This window comes from Amblyomma mixtum, chromosome 10 (genome assembly GCF_055824585.1).
Source record: "Amblyomma mixtum isolate Tamu chromosome 10, ASM5582458v1, whole genome shotgun sequence".
NCBI classification, from domain to species: domain Eukaryota; kingdom Metazoa; phylum Arthropoda; class Arachnida; order Ixodida; family Ixodidae; genus Amblyomma; species Amblyomma mixtum.
The window spans coordinates 110,954,489-110,971,626 of NC_143021.1; the positions used below are offsets into that span (position 1 = coordinate 110,954,489).

At 47.4% G+C, this 17,138-nt stretch overlaps 1 protein-coding gene across 1 annotated transcript in view; it reads right to left on the reverse strand.

Moving 5' to 3' along the window:
* LOC149326670 (aldehyde dehydrogenase family 16 member A1-like) overlaps positions 1-17,138 on the reverse strand; it is a 101,886-nt gene that overhangs the window by 60,477 nt on the left and 24,271 nt on the right. Inside the window, exons 3-4 of the mRNA XM_089562987.1 lie at positions 11,828-12,003; positions 5,408-5,567 (exon numbers count right to left, since the gene is read on the reverse strand). Coding sequence (XP_089419113.1) covers positions 5,408-5,567; positions 11,828-12,003 — 336 coding nt within the window. The remainder of the gene's footprint in view (positions 1-5,407; positions 5,568-11,827; positions 12,004-17,138) is intronic.

Genomic DNA, 17,138 nt, shown 5'->3' on the forward strand with positions numbered 1-17,138 from the left:
TGAACGCGCCGTCATTACCAAAGAAGTGGACGACATGCTTCAGCGCGGCGTCATCCAGCCTTCTCAGAGCCCCTGGGCCTCTCCCGTTGTTCTCGTGCGGAAGAAGGACGGATCCATCCGCTTTTGCGTTGATTACCGTCGCCTCAACAAGATTACGCGCAAGGATGTGTATCCACTTCCCCGTATTGACGATGCCCTCGACTGCCTGCAAGGCGCGGAATTCTTTTCCTCATTGGACCTCCGCTCCGGCTACTGGCAGGTGCCCATGGCTGCTGCTGATCGGCCAAAGACGGCCTTTGTTACGCCCGATGGCCTCTACGAATTCAATGTCATGCCGTTCGGCTTGTGTAATGCGCCGGCCACATTCGAGCACATGATGGACACAGTTCTCAGCGGACTCAAGTGGCACACGTGTCTCTGCTACCTCAACGATATTGTCGTCTTTTCTTGAGACTTTTCGTCCCACCTAGCCCGCCTCGAGCGTGTCCTGCAATGTTTGACCGATGCCGGCTTGCAACTGAATTTAAAGAAGTGCTGCTTCGCAGCCCGGCGGCTTACCATATTGGGCCACGTCGTCTCCAAAGAAGGCGTCCTTCCCGACCCTGCAAAACTGCGCGCAGTCGCCGAGTTCCCCCGACCCACCTCCCTGAAAGAGCTGCGTAGCTTCATCGGGCTGTGCTCTTATTTTCGCCGCTTCATACGCAATTTCGCTTCCATCCTGTCTCCCCTGACTGATCTGCTTGCCGGCGACACCAGCCTCTCGTCTTGGACACCAGACTGTGACGCGGCGTTCACAACACTTCGGCGCCTGCTTGTGTCCCCGCCGATCCTCCGCCATTTTGACCCCAGCCTGCGCACTGAAATTCACACTGACGCCAGCGGTGTGGGCCTCGGCACCGTGCTGGCTCAGCGCAAGCCCGGCTGCGCCGACCATGTTGTTGCGTATGCCAGCCGCACTTTGACAAAGGCCGAGCGCAATTATTCCGTGACAGAAAAGGAGTGCTTGGCAATAATTTGGGCTATTGGAAAGTTCCGACCTTACCTATATGGTCGCCCGTTCTCTGTCGTTACCGACCACCATGCCCTCTGCTGGCTGTCGTCCCTCAAAGACCCCTCAGGCCGTCTTGCTCGTTGGGCGTTGCGCTTACAAGAATACGACATTGAAGTATTCTATCGATCTGGCCGTAAGCATTCTGATGCCGACGCACTATCGCGGTCCCCGCTACCTTGTGACTTAGACTCCACATCTTTCGCCACCACTGATGCGTCCTCCCTTGATATTGCCGACATGCCAATTGAACAACAACGGGACCCCTGGATCGCTTCCCTCCTCGCTCTTCTGTCTACACCATCTCAGCGACCTGCGACCTGCACTCTCCGTCGTCAAGCCCGCCACTTCGCAATAAGGGAGGGCCTCCTTTACCGCCGCAACTACCTTCCCGATGGTCGCAAATGGCTCCTTGTCATTCTTCGCCACCTGCGTTCCGACATATGCGCCTCTTTTCACGCCGACCCCCAGTGTGCTCACGCCGGTGTGGTGAAGACTGACACGCGCCTTCGCCTCCGCTTCTACTGGCGGGGAATGTACCGTTTCATCCGACAGTACGTTCGCTCCTGCCCGGAATGCCAACGTCACAAAACCCCTCCTCGCCGTTCCATTGCTCCGATGCAGCCCTTGCCTTGCCCCATCCGCCCATTCGACCGCGTTGGCATCGATCTCTACGGGCCCCTTCCCATAACTCCGGCTGGACACCGCTGGGTCATAGTGGCAGTCGATCACCTTACCCGCTACGTCGAAACGTCATCTTTGCCATCCGCGTCTGCGCCCAACGTTGCGTCTTTCATCCTGCATCATCTCATTCTACGCCATGGTTCTCCTAAAGAGCTTCTGAGTGACCGCGGCCGTGTCTTCCTCTCAGACACCGTCGAAGCCCTACTTCGCCAATGCCGCATTGTTCACCGCTCTACTACGGCCTACCACCCTCAGACGAACGGGATTACCGAACGTTTCAATCGCACATTGACCGACATGATCGCCAAGTATGTTGCCTCGGACCACTCAAACTGGGACCGCATCCTCCCATTTGTGACATATGCGTACAACACTGCCACACAGAGCACAACTGGCTTCTCTCCCTTCTTTCTTCTTTACGGCCGCGAGCCTTCCTGTACCATGGGTACCGTGCTTCCGTATCGCCCTGATATCTCCGAGTCTCTTACCCTTTCTCAAGCAGCGACCTATGCTGAAGAATGCCGCCAGCTTGCCCGCTCTTTTACAACGCAAGATCAGAATCGCCAGAAGTACCTTCGCGCCCCTACCAGTCCGCTTCCGTCCTATACCCCAGACTCGCTCGTGTGGCTTTGGGTTCCCTCAACCAGTCCCGGTCTCTCCACAAAACTCATTTCAAAGTACCACGGCCCGTACCGTGTCATCTGCCAGACCTCTCCAGTGAACTACATTATTGAACCGCTTTCGCCGCCGCAAGATGCGCGCCGTCGTGGCCGTGAAACAGTGCACGTTGACCGCCTCAAGCCGTACTACGATCCGCCTACCATCTGTGCGCCCTAAGTCGGCAGGATGCCTCCTTTTTCGCCGGGGGGTAATTGTAGTGTAGCAGCCGCGCTCGCTCACTGTGGTGAACTGTGGTAGTGAAAGACGACGACGATCCTGAGGTGTTACGCTCGCTCGCAGCTCGAACGCTTGGCCTGCACCTTGGCTGAACGTTAGCGACCTAGGTTCTGCCCAGCCACAACCCCCTTCTACACTATCACTTCTAGTGCGATCACTTTTTTTTTTCTCTGGCTGTTTCCAAGTGACTTGTTAGGCTGCGCCCGCGCAGGCCCGTTGGTATACTATATGCCGTTGCAGTTCCCTCCATAAATCAGTTGCTAGTTAGCGATCGTGTCTGTCTTTCGTTCTTTGTGTTCCTGTCCTGGTTGCGCTTAATATATATGTCAAGACATGACATCTCAGTGCAAAGAGGATGACAGATGCATTGCCAGCGCAATCATTTTCCTCTCTTTGTTATGTGCAAAGCCTCAGCCCCCAAACCGTGGTCCACACTCTCTGCAGTGCAGGCATAACGCAATGCTGCGAGAGATGCTCAGCAAGCGCACATGCTGAGCAGCAGCACGGTCATTCGGACCACACCGCCCTTTCCGCTGGTCAGTGGTAGTATCGGAGGCACTTTTTGTGTCATGTTTTTATCACAACAGCTTTGCATTCCTTTCCACACAATGCACGCATCGAGCTGTGCAAGCTTTTGTGGAGCCAAAGCCATGTCTATTCGTCATCTTTTTCACCACTCCTGGTTTCATAGTGTGCTCTCTTTGCTTCCGTGGGTCTTGAAACATGACACCTTGGCTTCAGCAACAATCAGGCATGGGAACCCTCCCAAGACTAACCATTCTGCTGGCTTATCAAAAGTCACCTGACGACACGATTTTACAAGAGCAGACTCGAGGCAAAGGATAGCAATGGCACGTTGTACTGTTTCTGAATGAGCTATATCAGATGCTCGAGGCGCATGCATAATCTTCGCCCAAGGTAAAATTAAAAAACTGCAAGCACCCCATCAAGGGGAATTCATGTGTGAAAAGCAACCCCCACTCATTCTCTTTTGAGCTGTCTAAAGCAGTGGTTACGTTATCTGTGCACATGAAGTCATTGCATTTTTTCGAAGCAATAAAAATCAACATACCTGAACACATTCAGTACTCCCTTCCAGTCAATAAAGGCTAAAAACATGCTACTAAGCACGCAGGATCCGACACAGATCCCTTGTTTTTGACGATAAAATTGAAGCACCTTCAAAAAAATCATAAAATTACCTACTAACACTCCTGAGTTTTGGAACCCTACAGCTCCCTACAGTTACCCCACAGTTGGTGCATGCCAACTGTTGCAGAAGTAAACAAGGCAACCTGGAGTGCAGAATGATACAAGTCTTCCAACACCTATGGAAAACACATGACCAATGGAGGCATTTCCTTGAGAGACCTAACAACATCTGCACTGAACAATACGTAGCAAAAGCACCGTGAACAGGAGTACAATCAAGGTGCTTCTGCAGGTGTCTGCTCAGAACAAAGCTGCCATGTACCATTTTCGCTGACCACCCTTCTAAAAGGCACCGATGAGGTGATGCATTAATGACTGTGCAGTTCAACACGTGCAGTTGCTAAAACAAGTAGGAGGCGCACATCTTTCACAACAATGTGCAGCTGTAATGAGTGTCACTCAGCAGCAGAATATTTGCTACGGGAAAAACGTTCGCACTGCAAAAAGCGTGAACCATAGATAGATGGTGGGCAAAAGTAGTAAGGCATGGGAAGTTCTCGAAGCTTTTCATGTCACACAGAGAGAAAAAGATGTGTGAGCCACTTTGAGACTGATATGTTCATATTTTGAGCAGTTTGGCTGACTGTGCATGGTCTTGCTTTCCGCACATGCCTTGGTTTTCCTTAGATTCGCAGTGCAGAAGGGGCGAGACACTGCACTGACTAACAACGGAAAGTTTATTCAGGAAGGCAAAGTTTTTTATAAAGGCCCAGGCAACAGTGAAAAGAACAGAAAAACATAATGAACAGCAACAGAAATCATGCCTGACCACTGTGCATGTTGTGCAGCTTAAAGTTAAGTTTACGAGGGTTTATTGTCCCCAAAGCGACTAAGGCTGTGAGGGACGCCATAGTGGAGGGCTCCGGAAATTCCGACCACAAGGGGGCTCTTTAAGGTGCACTGACATCGCACAGTGCATGGGCCTCTACCATTTCGCCTCCATCGAAAAGCGACTGCCACGGCCGGGCACCATGAAGTGTCCAGCCATGGTTCCCTGCCTTTGTCACGGCCATGTCGCACATGTCATCGCCTCCATAATCATAGGAGCTTTACGCGCATTTTTGGTCATACAAAAGCATTCAACATGTCTGCTCTCCCACGTGCCATAAACTATTGGAACAGCCTTCCTGACGATGCTACTAATACCAGAAATCCTGCTACGTTTCGTGATAAGATAACCGCAATCCTCGCCTAGTGTCTCAGTTCTCTGTGTTCTTGCGAAAAATCTCTTTTCTTGCTGCTTAGTGTGAACTAACTTGTGCACTTTTTAGCCTCACTGTCAAATCGTGTTCCATTTCCATGTTGCCACATTTTGAAACATGTAATTATTGTGTATTGTATTACTTTATTTGTATTCTACTGAGTGCCTCTTGCTAACTATTTTATAACGTTTTTCTTCTGTCGTTTCTTTTTTTGTTTCTTTTTGTGCTTTTTTGCGCTGTTCTCTAACTTCTATGTACTGCCCCACTCACACAATGTTCCAATGTAAAGGAGCCTGTGAGTAACTTGAATAAAAATAAAAAAAAAATAAAGAGGAAGAAAGAAGGGGGGGGGGGGGGGGGTTACCCTCCAGAAGCGGCGATCTGGGCAAACTGCATGGGGACCAGGCAGAAGTCCGTCTTGGCGACGATCAGCAGGGCGTTGCCGGCAGCCAGCACCTCGCCCACGCGCCACGCTGACACCGGGCAGGTGGCACTGGCGTCCTCCACCAGCACCACCACCACACCTGGGACACACACACACGTGACTCATTGGGAACACACACAAGGGACACCTGGCAAAAAGGAAAGAAAAAAAAGTTGTTAAGGTTTAGCTTTGGTTAAACCCGGCAGGTTGCGTAAGCATCCACAGCGTTCCATTCGGGATCATCACCGGTTGTAGACAATTCGGTTTCGATAGAGGCGCGGCGCGCCCGTCTAGCAGCGTCTTGAGCGCGCCGCTTAGCAAGGCGCTGTTCGCGTTCTTCATCTGCCTCTGAAGCCCGTTGTCGTTTCCTGACTTCGGCAAGCCGACGTAGCCTCCCTTTCTGTTTATAAGGTGGCATAACAACGGAGCCGGCAAGCGAGCGAATGCATCTTATACCCCCCCTCCGTTCTCCCGCCTCCTCTCCACACTCCGCAGCTGGTGATGGCGAGAGCCGCGACGCCCTTCAAGGTCAAACATGCCTCGCGGCCGCCCCGACGCGAAGGGCTGAAACCGGTCGTAATATTGCTTACGCAATAAAAAGCCGACACACTCAGGAAGAAGAATTATTCACGGCCACTGGTTAACATAAGCGCACTGCCGTGGGGACAGGTCTATTGATGGGCTACTGATGCATGCGCCATCTGTGCTCAAATGAAATGAAATGAAAAGAAAGCAGTCCCGAGGTCTCGTCCGTATATCCGAAGATGATGGGCACCACCACCCAGTCCAGCGCTGTTGTGAAAAGGAAAAACAAAATAATAAACTGACCACCCTTTCATGGTTCTGTCCTCTTCGTGTTACGTCACTGTTGTTGCAGAGCCAGGAGATGCACAGTCAACAGCTAGTGGATCAACAGGCGATAATGCTGTCATGTGCTTCAGGGGTGATTAACTTATGGCACGATTCTTATTAAAATCGCTACGCAGAGTCCGAATAAGCAACTAGAGCTTGGTTATAAGAAATTTTTGTATCAGGCTCTCTGTTACAGGCCATTAGCCAAACAAATGTTTTATAAATGACTTGTCCTTTATGTGAAACAGTGATAGGAGTATATACAGTCTGCACCATATTTACTGGCCTGCACAATGGACACCCTGTCACATCTTTCGCAACTATGTTGGCGAAAGAAATGCCAGTGCCTGAAGGAGCCCTGCAACCTAAGAAAGCTTTGCAGCTTTGTTATGCCTGTCAATGTCGTCATTAAGGGGTCTTTCTACAGACAACGCAGCCCAGCTGTTGTGCTCGGGAAGAATCGATTCAACAGGTCTTTCTGGGTGCCCAGCAGAGTGCTCATCTCCAGCTGCCACCAAACGTGTGACACCACAAAGTTTGCATCCACAGTTGCCATTCCATTTGTGGGCCTCTTGTTGCTCATCAAACCTGACTGAACCAGTACAAAGTCTGAATCAGTACAAAGTCGTGCAGCCCGATTTATTACTTCATGTTACGATCGCAGAACCAGTGTTTCTGGCATAAAATCATCGCTTGACATACCGCCACTGTCTTTTCACCGTAAAAGTTTCCAACTCTGTCTTTTCCACAAGTTATACTACTGTTTTCCTCAATTGCACTGCACACTTCTACTCCCTCCCAATAGAACATCTCGTCGTCTTTTTAACAGCCTGAGCCTACAGCGTTTACATGGTTCCACCAATGCCTTTCAAAAATCCTCCCTGCCATCCGCCATTGAACAGTGGAATGAGCTGCCTGAGGCAGTAGTAACTGAGCGCGATCCAAACAAATTCAAAACCCTGCTTTTATCTCATCTTTTTCTCAGTGCACTTACAGTGTAATGCCCGACTCTCTTGAGTACCACCTCTGCACGTGTGACATTGTTGAACCCTTGTCTGCTAATCAGTGTTCCCGTTTTCCTCCTCTTAATATAGCGTGATGGCCACAGTGTACCTGTGATTGTTCCCTTTTTCATTTTGCATTGCTCTTTTAACAATAAATTTGCCTTCTTCACTGTTACATTTCAAATGTTCCTATTGTTTGTGATTTCGTTTTTTTTGCTCCCCCCTTATGTAATGCCCCACCTAGGGGTCCTTAAAGGAAAAAAAATGATGATGATGATGATGATGAACGCATTGGAATCAGCGTGGAAACAGAGCTGGTGGCTACCACCAGGCTGGCAGCAGTGCATCTATCGGTGTTTTTCAGAGCAGCCAATTTCGTAGCAGGAAAACAGCCTCGGAAAATCGTTCGCATAATCACAAACATTCCATATTCCGCGCCCACGTATGCTTTATTTCAAAAATACGGGCTAATAAAGACTGAACACCAACTCACATATCGCATTCTAGCATCTTTTGATTCCACGTCTACAGCACTAAAAGGCGTTTTAATAAATACCGCTTGCCTTACAGCTGGTGCAAATGATGCGCATACACGTAGCACAGACCCATGGTTCGTGCCTCATTTTCGCACTAACTACAAGCTACACACTACTCTCTTCTGACCATTCTTAACAAGCATCAGGACACAGAACTTCTCACAATGAAACAGTTGCAACAGTATTCTGTAAATATGTAACGGACACAAAACTTTACTGTGTCATATGATTTCCTGTGTTTGTTTTTTGATGTGATGTTAATCAGAGTACGACATCATTCAATCTATTATGTGTTGTCAGAATAGGTTCTTCAATGTTAAAAATCTATTTCTCATAATAAATAGTGATTCAAATCATCTGCTTTTCACTTATATCTTGTATTGTATTATACCTGCTCTTGTTTTTGTGATCTATTTATTGCGTTTCCACTGTTTTTGTCGTTTTTGTAAAAGCCAAGTGAAGGTTTCAGTGGCCACGTCAAGCCGCCCAGAGCAGCTTTTAGCCCTGAAAGCCTTCCAGTGTAAACTGGAAAATAAACCTTGAATTGAATTGAATTGACCCGGCATGCCACTCCTCCTCTCTGCTATGTGCAAGGGAAAATGTTCGTTCAGATATCGAGACTCAAGGTCATCCGACTACCACTATGCTCGAGCTGTAGTAACAACTATTGGAAGCGGAAAAATGCCAACAGCATTGACAGCCGTGACATGTGTGTGGGCTGTTTGTACCGCTTCACAGATGATGGAATTTCAAGCATCAGTTATAAAGGCCTCATCTCAGTTGGTTGGGAACAGATGGTGAAAATCTCAATTGTTGACAGGGTACGGGCAAGTGATTCGTACCACAACCCCGCCTCAGGCAGCAAAACATGCGCCCACTTGTGGCCCTTTTTTGACAGAGTAAAGCTCACAGTGGCAGGGTTTGAAGGCTCCTTTCCTGGACTTTGCACAAAGGTATGGAGGACATGCAAGCTCCATCAATCTCAATTATATCAAGCTCCATCAATCTCAATTATATACAAAGAGACTTGCTCATAAGCCACTCTTGAGGAAAAGGTCGGAGAATTCCCTAACTGCTCACTTGTCACACAGACCACCACCTTCTTAGTTAGTAAACCAGTGAAGAGCCCTACAGTCACGAACAAAGAGGTAGCTGATTAACTATGAAAATTGCTGGAAACCATTTGTGCATAGGTTGCTAGGTTTTAGAAGAGCGTGTTGGCTTGGACAGTTAAATCTGTGTACACACTGGAAAAATAAAAAAACCTACATGTTCAATGCGACCAGTACCCGGCACCAATGTCAACTACCACGGTGTGCTAGTCATAAATCACACACTTTGGCTGGGACATACAAATCATGAGAGGCAATGGCACCAAACCACTCTACCGCGCACACACACAGAGGTTCAGAATGCACTGCACGGATAAATCTTCCTCCATCATACATTCTCCATGAATCTACCTCTGTCAAAAGGAAATTTGTGGATTAATCTCTGTATTTTCTGCCCCTGGCAGATTTGAAGCCTGAATGAAGAATGAACAGTTTATCGAAGTTGTGCCTGCATTGATTAAAATGTTCTGCCACTGCCTTTTTGTAGGTTCCTTGGTGTGTCAGCTCAATGACCCTTAAGTCTGGCGCTCGTTGATTGCCCAGTTTCTCCAATATACTGCTTCTGACAAAATCATTTAGAGAAAAACCGCTCGTATAGCTGCGTTACATAGATAACATTTTTATGACATGGGATCTGAGCATTCGTCTTGCACCTTAATTCATTCCACTCTAGCATTAAACTTACCATCCACCACTTTACAACGCCAGTCAATTCTCTCGACAGTACCATCCATTTGGAAAACAGCCAGCCTAAAACCACACAGTACAGGAAGCCTACAGACCGACAGCAACACCGGGATTTCACGAGCCATCATCCAAGACACTGTAAGCAAGGCATATGCGTAGGACAGGCAGCATGTCCGAGAAGAATATGTACTGACAACGATGACCATTTTAAACATACCCCAACTGGCAAGAACCACCCTTGGAACTTTCTAAATAATGCTTTCCAATGAGCAATGCCCACTCTAAAACGAGGCGAGGTAGTACTTCAGAAGAGTAACAGGGAGCAGCCTCCTGCACTTGTAACAAACACCCCTCTGTACATAATCTGCGCATATACCACCCTGTTTCAAATAGCAACAATCCTCTCAAGAAAATATTTCCTAACGCACCAAGTACAACATACAGACACAACACAAATTTGAAAGATATCCTAGTACACGCTAGGCTTGATAAGAAACCCCCACGTAGAGTAAGCCCATGCTCTTGACCTAGATGCACGACATGCAAGCATTTAAGAAGTGTGCCAAGCGACTTCAGCTTCGATATAAAGACCAGCTTTAACTGCACGTCGCCTAATGTCGTCTACATGCTTCAATGCTCCTCTTCCCAGACACAATATACAGGAGAAACTGGGCACTCAGTGAGCACCAGACTAGATGCATGGTCATCGAGCTGACACAGCGAGGAGCTACAGAAGGCAGTGCAGGCGCATTTTAACCAACGCAGTCACAACTTCGATGAACTTAAACTGTTTGTTCTTCAATCAGCATTCCAATCTGCAAGGGACAGAAAATACAGAGAGGCATTCCTAATCCACAAATTTAAAACCTTAAAGCCAGCAGGGATTAACATATCCAGAGGAAACTTGGAATCTCTCAGGTACATTCCGGCACTGGCGTAATTCTTTAAACAGGTCTTGCACATGGTGAGAGCATTTACCAGCACTTTATAGTGCTGCTTAATCGTTTCTTTCAACCTACCTTTCCGCCCTGACCCATCCTTTACCACCCACAAAAACAATTTTTTTTTCTCTCTCTTCTTTGTTAAATTTTATCATTAGCTTGTGCCCAGCTTCACTTGCCATCACTTCTCAGGAGCACTTGTCGTCCGCATTCCTTTCCACTGCCCCTCCTTCCTTTAATACTTGCTCGGAACTCATCCTACATTTTCTCTTTCTCCTTTAGTTTTTTTTTCCCCCCTCAGGCTGACTAATCCCTTATCTGACTAATCACTTATCTTGTGCAAACGTTTGAAAGAAGCCTAAAGCTTATCCCTCCCTTGTTCACTTTGTGATCATCAAGAACCATCCGACCAAAACCTCCCTGCCATGGACTAAACAACGGAGGTAGCCTAAAAGTGGTGAGGAGAAACAAGGCACAGGCAAAAAAAAAACAGCTGCATTTGTTACCAGACAAAGAGGGCAATGTCATTAGCAATATGGATAAGATGGTTAAAGTAGCCGAAGAGTCTTACACAAATCTCTGCAGTAAGCAATGTAATCAGAATGTTACTAAAAGAGGCAGTAAAGCACAGCAATGAGGCAACCCGCCAGTAACGAAGGAGGAAGTAAACAAAGCCTTGGGAGCAATGCAAAGAGGGAAAGCAGCTGGTGAGGATCAGATAATAGCAGATTTGCTGAAGGATGGATTGTGCTCGAAAAACTAGCCACCCTGTATACGCAATACCTTGTGACCTCGAGCGTACCTAGATCTTGGAAAAACGCTAACATTATCTTAATTTATAAAAAGGGAGACTTCAATGACCTGCAAAATTACAGCCTGATTAGTAGAATGTCCACTGCCACTGGCAACGGTATTTAGGTATTTACTAAGGTAATCGCTAATAGCGTCAGGACAACCTTAGACTTGATTCAACCGTGTGATCAGGCAGGCTTTTGCAAATGGTTCTTGACAATATATTACATTCACACCATCATTCAGGCGATAGAGAAATGTGCAGAGTATAATCAACCACTATATATACATATGCCACGAACTGGAAGGAGGGCAGCCACAGACACGGAAGAGGAGCGGCCCAGTTTAGTCTCAGAAAACCAAGCGCTCCTCCTGTGCCACTGGGTCCTCAGGCCTAACCATCCCTCCAGGGATGCACAGGCATGCACTGACTGACCCTTGGGCTGGGAGGCGGGGAAGCGCTCGCTGAGGGTCAGGGCCAGGCCTGCGCAGTGGTAGAGGTAGCGCACCATCTGGGCAGCCTCTGCCAGTCCGAGGGGGACCGTCTTCCCCGACTGCAGGCTCTCCATCTCCCCAAAGCTGGTCTGGTGCTTCTGCAGGCTCCGCACCAGGCTGGGCACACAGAAGGGAAAAAATGGCTGTGGCTTAGCTTGGTTAAGCCCGGTAATTGCGAAAGCAATATCCGTAGCTACACCATGGTTCAGCTGGTAGTGTAGCTGGTGGTGGTGCTTGTGGTTAGACTTGTGGTGACGCATCGGTTATGCAATTCCAATCCAATCCAATCCGATCCAATCCAATCCAATATGCTAAGGTCATTGGTAGCTACCAGCCTCGCTACGCGATGGGCTGAAAGTGCAACTAGTATTGCTTTCGCAATAAAAGGAAATGTCCCAGAGAGTTCCACCAAGCTGGACTTTATTCGAGAAAGAGATGTGACGACCTAAGCATTCACAAGACGCTGCCAGGAGCCGGCCTCTGCAGCACTGAGAGCTCACCTGTAGCTTCTAGCTAAAGCCTGACAGGATGATCCAGCCTGCTGTGGCAATTATGGAAAGCTCTGATGCCAGCCTGCTTAACATGATGATGGTGTTTTTCTTTTGTTTTTCTGGCGCAAGGGCATGTAAGGCCAAAGAGTGACAAACACCAGGGTTTTTGGCTGACTCAAGCTAAAATACTATGTGCACATGCTAAAATTAATGCCGCATGTATAGGGCCTAAGAGTAGTGAGTATGTCCAAGATTATAGTGTGCGAGAGGGTGTATGAGTCAGGTGAAATGGCCTATAGTGCTGTATAGCACCTAAAAAGAGTTTTTAAATATAGAAGATGAAGCCAGGCAGCCTCAGCCACACTGCTTGCTTAAGCAAGAAGGACGAGGCCCCTGGGAGCTACGGCTGAGCTCAGCCTCCTCCTCAGCAATGAGGAGGGGCTGAGGTTACTTGGTATAAGAGATTTGTTGTAAAAACCCAACATGGTTAAAGAATTAAAAACTCTATCCAATGAAAACATGCAGCCATCACCTAAGATCAAAGAAGAATGCATTTGTATTTTGAATGGGTATATTTCCAGGAAGTGCTGTCGTCTGCAGAGAGAAACTTCTTTGAATCTATAACAAGGTACCCATGTGGGCTAGTTGGTGTACATGAGACATAACAGACGTGTATCCACTCCTCGGTGATCTGCCACTTATGTATCTGTTTGTTTTGTTTGGTGTGTCTGATACGCATGCGTCTTCTGGTGACCTAGGTTGGCCGTTTCTCGATTAAACTTCAGTTGTTAGTCCAGCGTTGTCCTGTGTTCTTCTTCTCCTCGTGTCTCGTTCTTTCACTGGTGGAGTTATGTCTGTTCTTTGAATCTATTTTGTTTTTGTGTGGCACACCTACCAATCCTTGGTTTTACTATATGCAGTTTGTTCTCTGTTTGCTCATCCCAATCCTGCTGCCACTCTTTGCAGAGTGCAGTCCTAATATGTGGCCCGAGGTCCTCGCATCGAAGTTGGTTTATATTGCCACGTAGTGGTGACTGCAGTGCGGAGAGCAGAAAGACAGCAAAAACGGCTTGTAAACAAAACTCTTCATTTGGGCTGAATTGTGCCCGCAAAGGACTGAATCACTCGGCAGCAGCGTAGCAACAAGCGTGCTCGGCGGTCGTCGAACAGAATGCCCACTGCTCTTGGCCATGCTCAATTTGAAGCTGACAACGAACTTTCGAGGTAAAGCGCACAAAGTTCCTAGAACATTCTGGAACAACATAGACTCGGCTCTGCCTGGATGCGATGAATCGAGATAAATTTGGTCGCATCTTGCACCACAACCAAAGTGATAAAGTGGCGTTCCGGCAGCTTTGAAGAATGAACAAACAAACACCACAAAGATTTGCAACATTGGTCCCCTCTCAAAGAAGCATTGACCCGATTTCATTGCGTTTCATTTCATTCATTTTTTCCCTTAAAGGCCCCAAGGCATAACATGAGGGGGGGGGGGGGGGGGGGGGGCAATCACTGTCAATGGCTATTGAAGAAGAGCAGGTCCATTGAAACTCTCTCCCACGGTCTTGAAAACTCCAAGCTCTCGGTGCTCTCAAGGGGCATTTTTCGGTTGCTGGGCGTCTTGACACATTCTGGACAACATTTTCCGGTGGCTGCAATGTGTTTGGCCACTGTAGGCCACCAAACGGAGTCCTCAGCACGGGCCTCAGTCTTCCTGATGCCGAAGTGACCTTCGTGCAAGAGGTGCAATATTTCTTTCCTGCACGTGAGTGGGAAGCGACACGGGCTGCGTGGAGTAGCAGATCATCCTCCACGGTGAGCTTTTGACGATGCTCTTAGAAGGATCTCTCTTCAAGGGGTGAATCTCATCGGGAAGGCCATTCTTTTGAGCAGAGTTCTCGGAGATACAAGCACACGTGATCTGATTTTTCGGATTCCATCAGCCACTCAAGGCAGTGCTGCTTGATGGGAAGGGTTGTCCTCACGCGGTGCAAAAAAGCCTCCATAGCCCTTTTTATAGCTCTATGTCGCCAGTCTCCTGCAGAGGCGCTCTGGAAAGCATGTCAGCCATGACCAGTTCTTTCCCAGATACATATACCGCTCCGTACTGGCACCCCATCATTTGCATTTTAAGGCTTTGTAGCTGCTGTGTAAGGTCATCAGGACTTTGACATAAAGATAGATACCAACTACTTGTTATGATTGAAACAGCGCCAGGCCGAAGGCCAAAAAAGAGAGCGGAGGAAAGGAGGAAATGGACAACACAACGCTGAACTAGCAACTGATATTTATTTTTTTCGGCCCCCGTTAAGTTATCAAGCTTGTGTACGCGTGTCAACAACCCAGGGAAAACTTCCCCCGATTGCCCCAAAAACCATGAATGCAAATTTGTGAAGTGTCAAAAAAATGTCGTGTATTCCATTCCTCTCACTTGTAATAGGTTTTATATTGGCCAGACTGGACAGTGCTTAAATGATAGGCTAAGGCAGCACCGCAACAATGTAGATAACAAAGAGTCTCGTAACCTCAGCATGCATTGCCGTGGGTGTGATTGCACCCCACAGTTTAATTTTTGCCGAGTTGTTGCTAGGAACAAAGACCAGCTGTGCCAGGAAATAATCGAGGCTTCGAATATCAAGAAGTATGGTGATACATGTGTAAGTGCTGCATCAGTGTCTTTATCGCAAAAAGAACTTCGCTTCCTGAATCGCACTTCTTAGTTTGTGTTGGCTTGCAGGGATCCGGGTGCATGAATGAGCTCTATGCGTTGTTTTCTATTTTGGTGCCTGAATGTATTTATACGCGCAGCGTGCCAAATAAATGTCAGTTGCTAGTTCAGCGCTGTGTTGTCCATTTCCTCCTTTCCTCCGCTCTCTTTTTTGGCCTTCGGCCTTGCGCTGTTTCAATCATATCATGTACAACCAACTCGCCCATCAGCTCATGCTTTCAACTGCTAGTGGTCTGTCTCGATTGTGAATTGCTTGCCGACCAGGTAGTCACTGAATTTTCCGCAAGCCCAAACCAAGGCGAGAGCCTCTTTCTCTATTTGCGCATAGCGTTTTTCCATGTCAGATAGAAGCCAGGAGGCATAAGTGATGACTCAAAACTTGCCACTGGTCTGTTTCTGTCGAGTTACTGCCCCCACTTCTAAGGAAGAAGCGTCTTCACTGACCACTGTCTCCTTAGCAGGATCGTAGACCCCTAGCACTGGGCGAGATGAAAGTAACTGCTTCCATTTGTCGAACGCTTGCTGTTGAGGAATGTACCAAACAAATTCCTATTTTTTTTCGACAGCAAATAAGTAAGTGGCTGGAGTAGTAGGCTAAAGTTCTCTTTTCGGCCCCTGACAAGCTGGGGCAGATTTGCAAAAAAAGGTTAATAATGCTCCGTTCGTTGCATAATGTTGCTCTATACGACACCAACACCAATTAGTGTCCTGTCAGGAAGGTGCTGTTTACTCAATTCCGCTATCGTGTGGTAAACAATATGTTGGGCAAACGGGACGATGCCTCAATGAGCGCCTCAAGAGCATCACAACAGTGTATTCGAAACGGTGAAAGGGAACCTCGGCATTCACCGCAGGGATTGCAGTGATTGCATGCCACACTTCTCCCAGATGAGAGTGATAAGCAAACATCGCAATCAGCTCACCCGCGAAATTTCTACAAGCCACAGAAATTGCGAGGACTGAAGACGCATGTGTAAGTAGTACTTCGTTGGCTTTAACAGCAAGAGAAATAAGGTTTTTGGACACAAGATAAGACGCCGCTGTTGCAACCTTCAAGAGTTATTAGCTTATATTTGTTCATCTCATTGTCATCATGTTTTCTTTTGTTAGTTGAGCCCAATACAGTGTAAAACCTTACTACAATGGTTCGATGACGTCTGCAGTGCACGATGGTGTCATGTTAGCCTGTACAAGTTGTGCTGCTGGTTTATTCATTGGATGCAGTTCCAGCTATTTTTCTGAACTGTCCCAGTGCACGTTACAGATCCACAGCTGGTCGAAAGTTATCCGGAGACCTCCACTATGGGATCCCTCATAGCTTGAGTCTCTTTGGGACGCTAAGCCTCATAAGACCGTGAAACCAATCCGGTATTGCAAATGTCTTGGCTATATCGCTTTCCAACAAATACATAATATCAATAGTGTTACTATCGATAATATTATCGATAGTAAAATCGAGTAATACTATCGATTTTACTATCGATAGTACTACTGATAATATCATCGATAGTTTTTTACGCTATTGATAGAAAAACTATTGATACTGTCGATAGTCAATTTCCCGATAGTTTTGCATCACTACATAAGATGCCTGCACCAGCATGCCTTCAATCTTTCCACAGGAAAAAGTAAGGTCACTGCTGGAACCCGTTCCATTCTATCAACCCCAGCTGGGCAGTGAAGGGAAGTGTTTTTGCTAGAGGTAGGTGTGTATTCACTTCCCACTGTTTTCTCGCCCGCACTGACCTCTTTTGGTTTCAATTGCTTTTAAGCGTTTTGCTGTGTTAACGGTTGGCCGCTGTGTCTGCTCCTTTTAATTGATTTTAGGTGTTATTGGTGTTCTTTGTAGATCATCGTTTACTCTTTTAGCGCAATGGCACGGCCCTTTGCCTGTTTCGGGTCTTTTTAATTGCTTTTAATTGCGCTGGTATGACGGACCCATAAAGAGTTGGGATGTTTGCTACGCAATTTCTCTTATGGAATTTTATGCTTCATCAAAGACTTATCGTTTGGGGCCCATGAAAAGGTTTTTG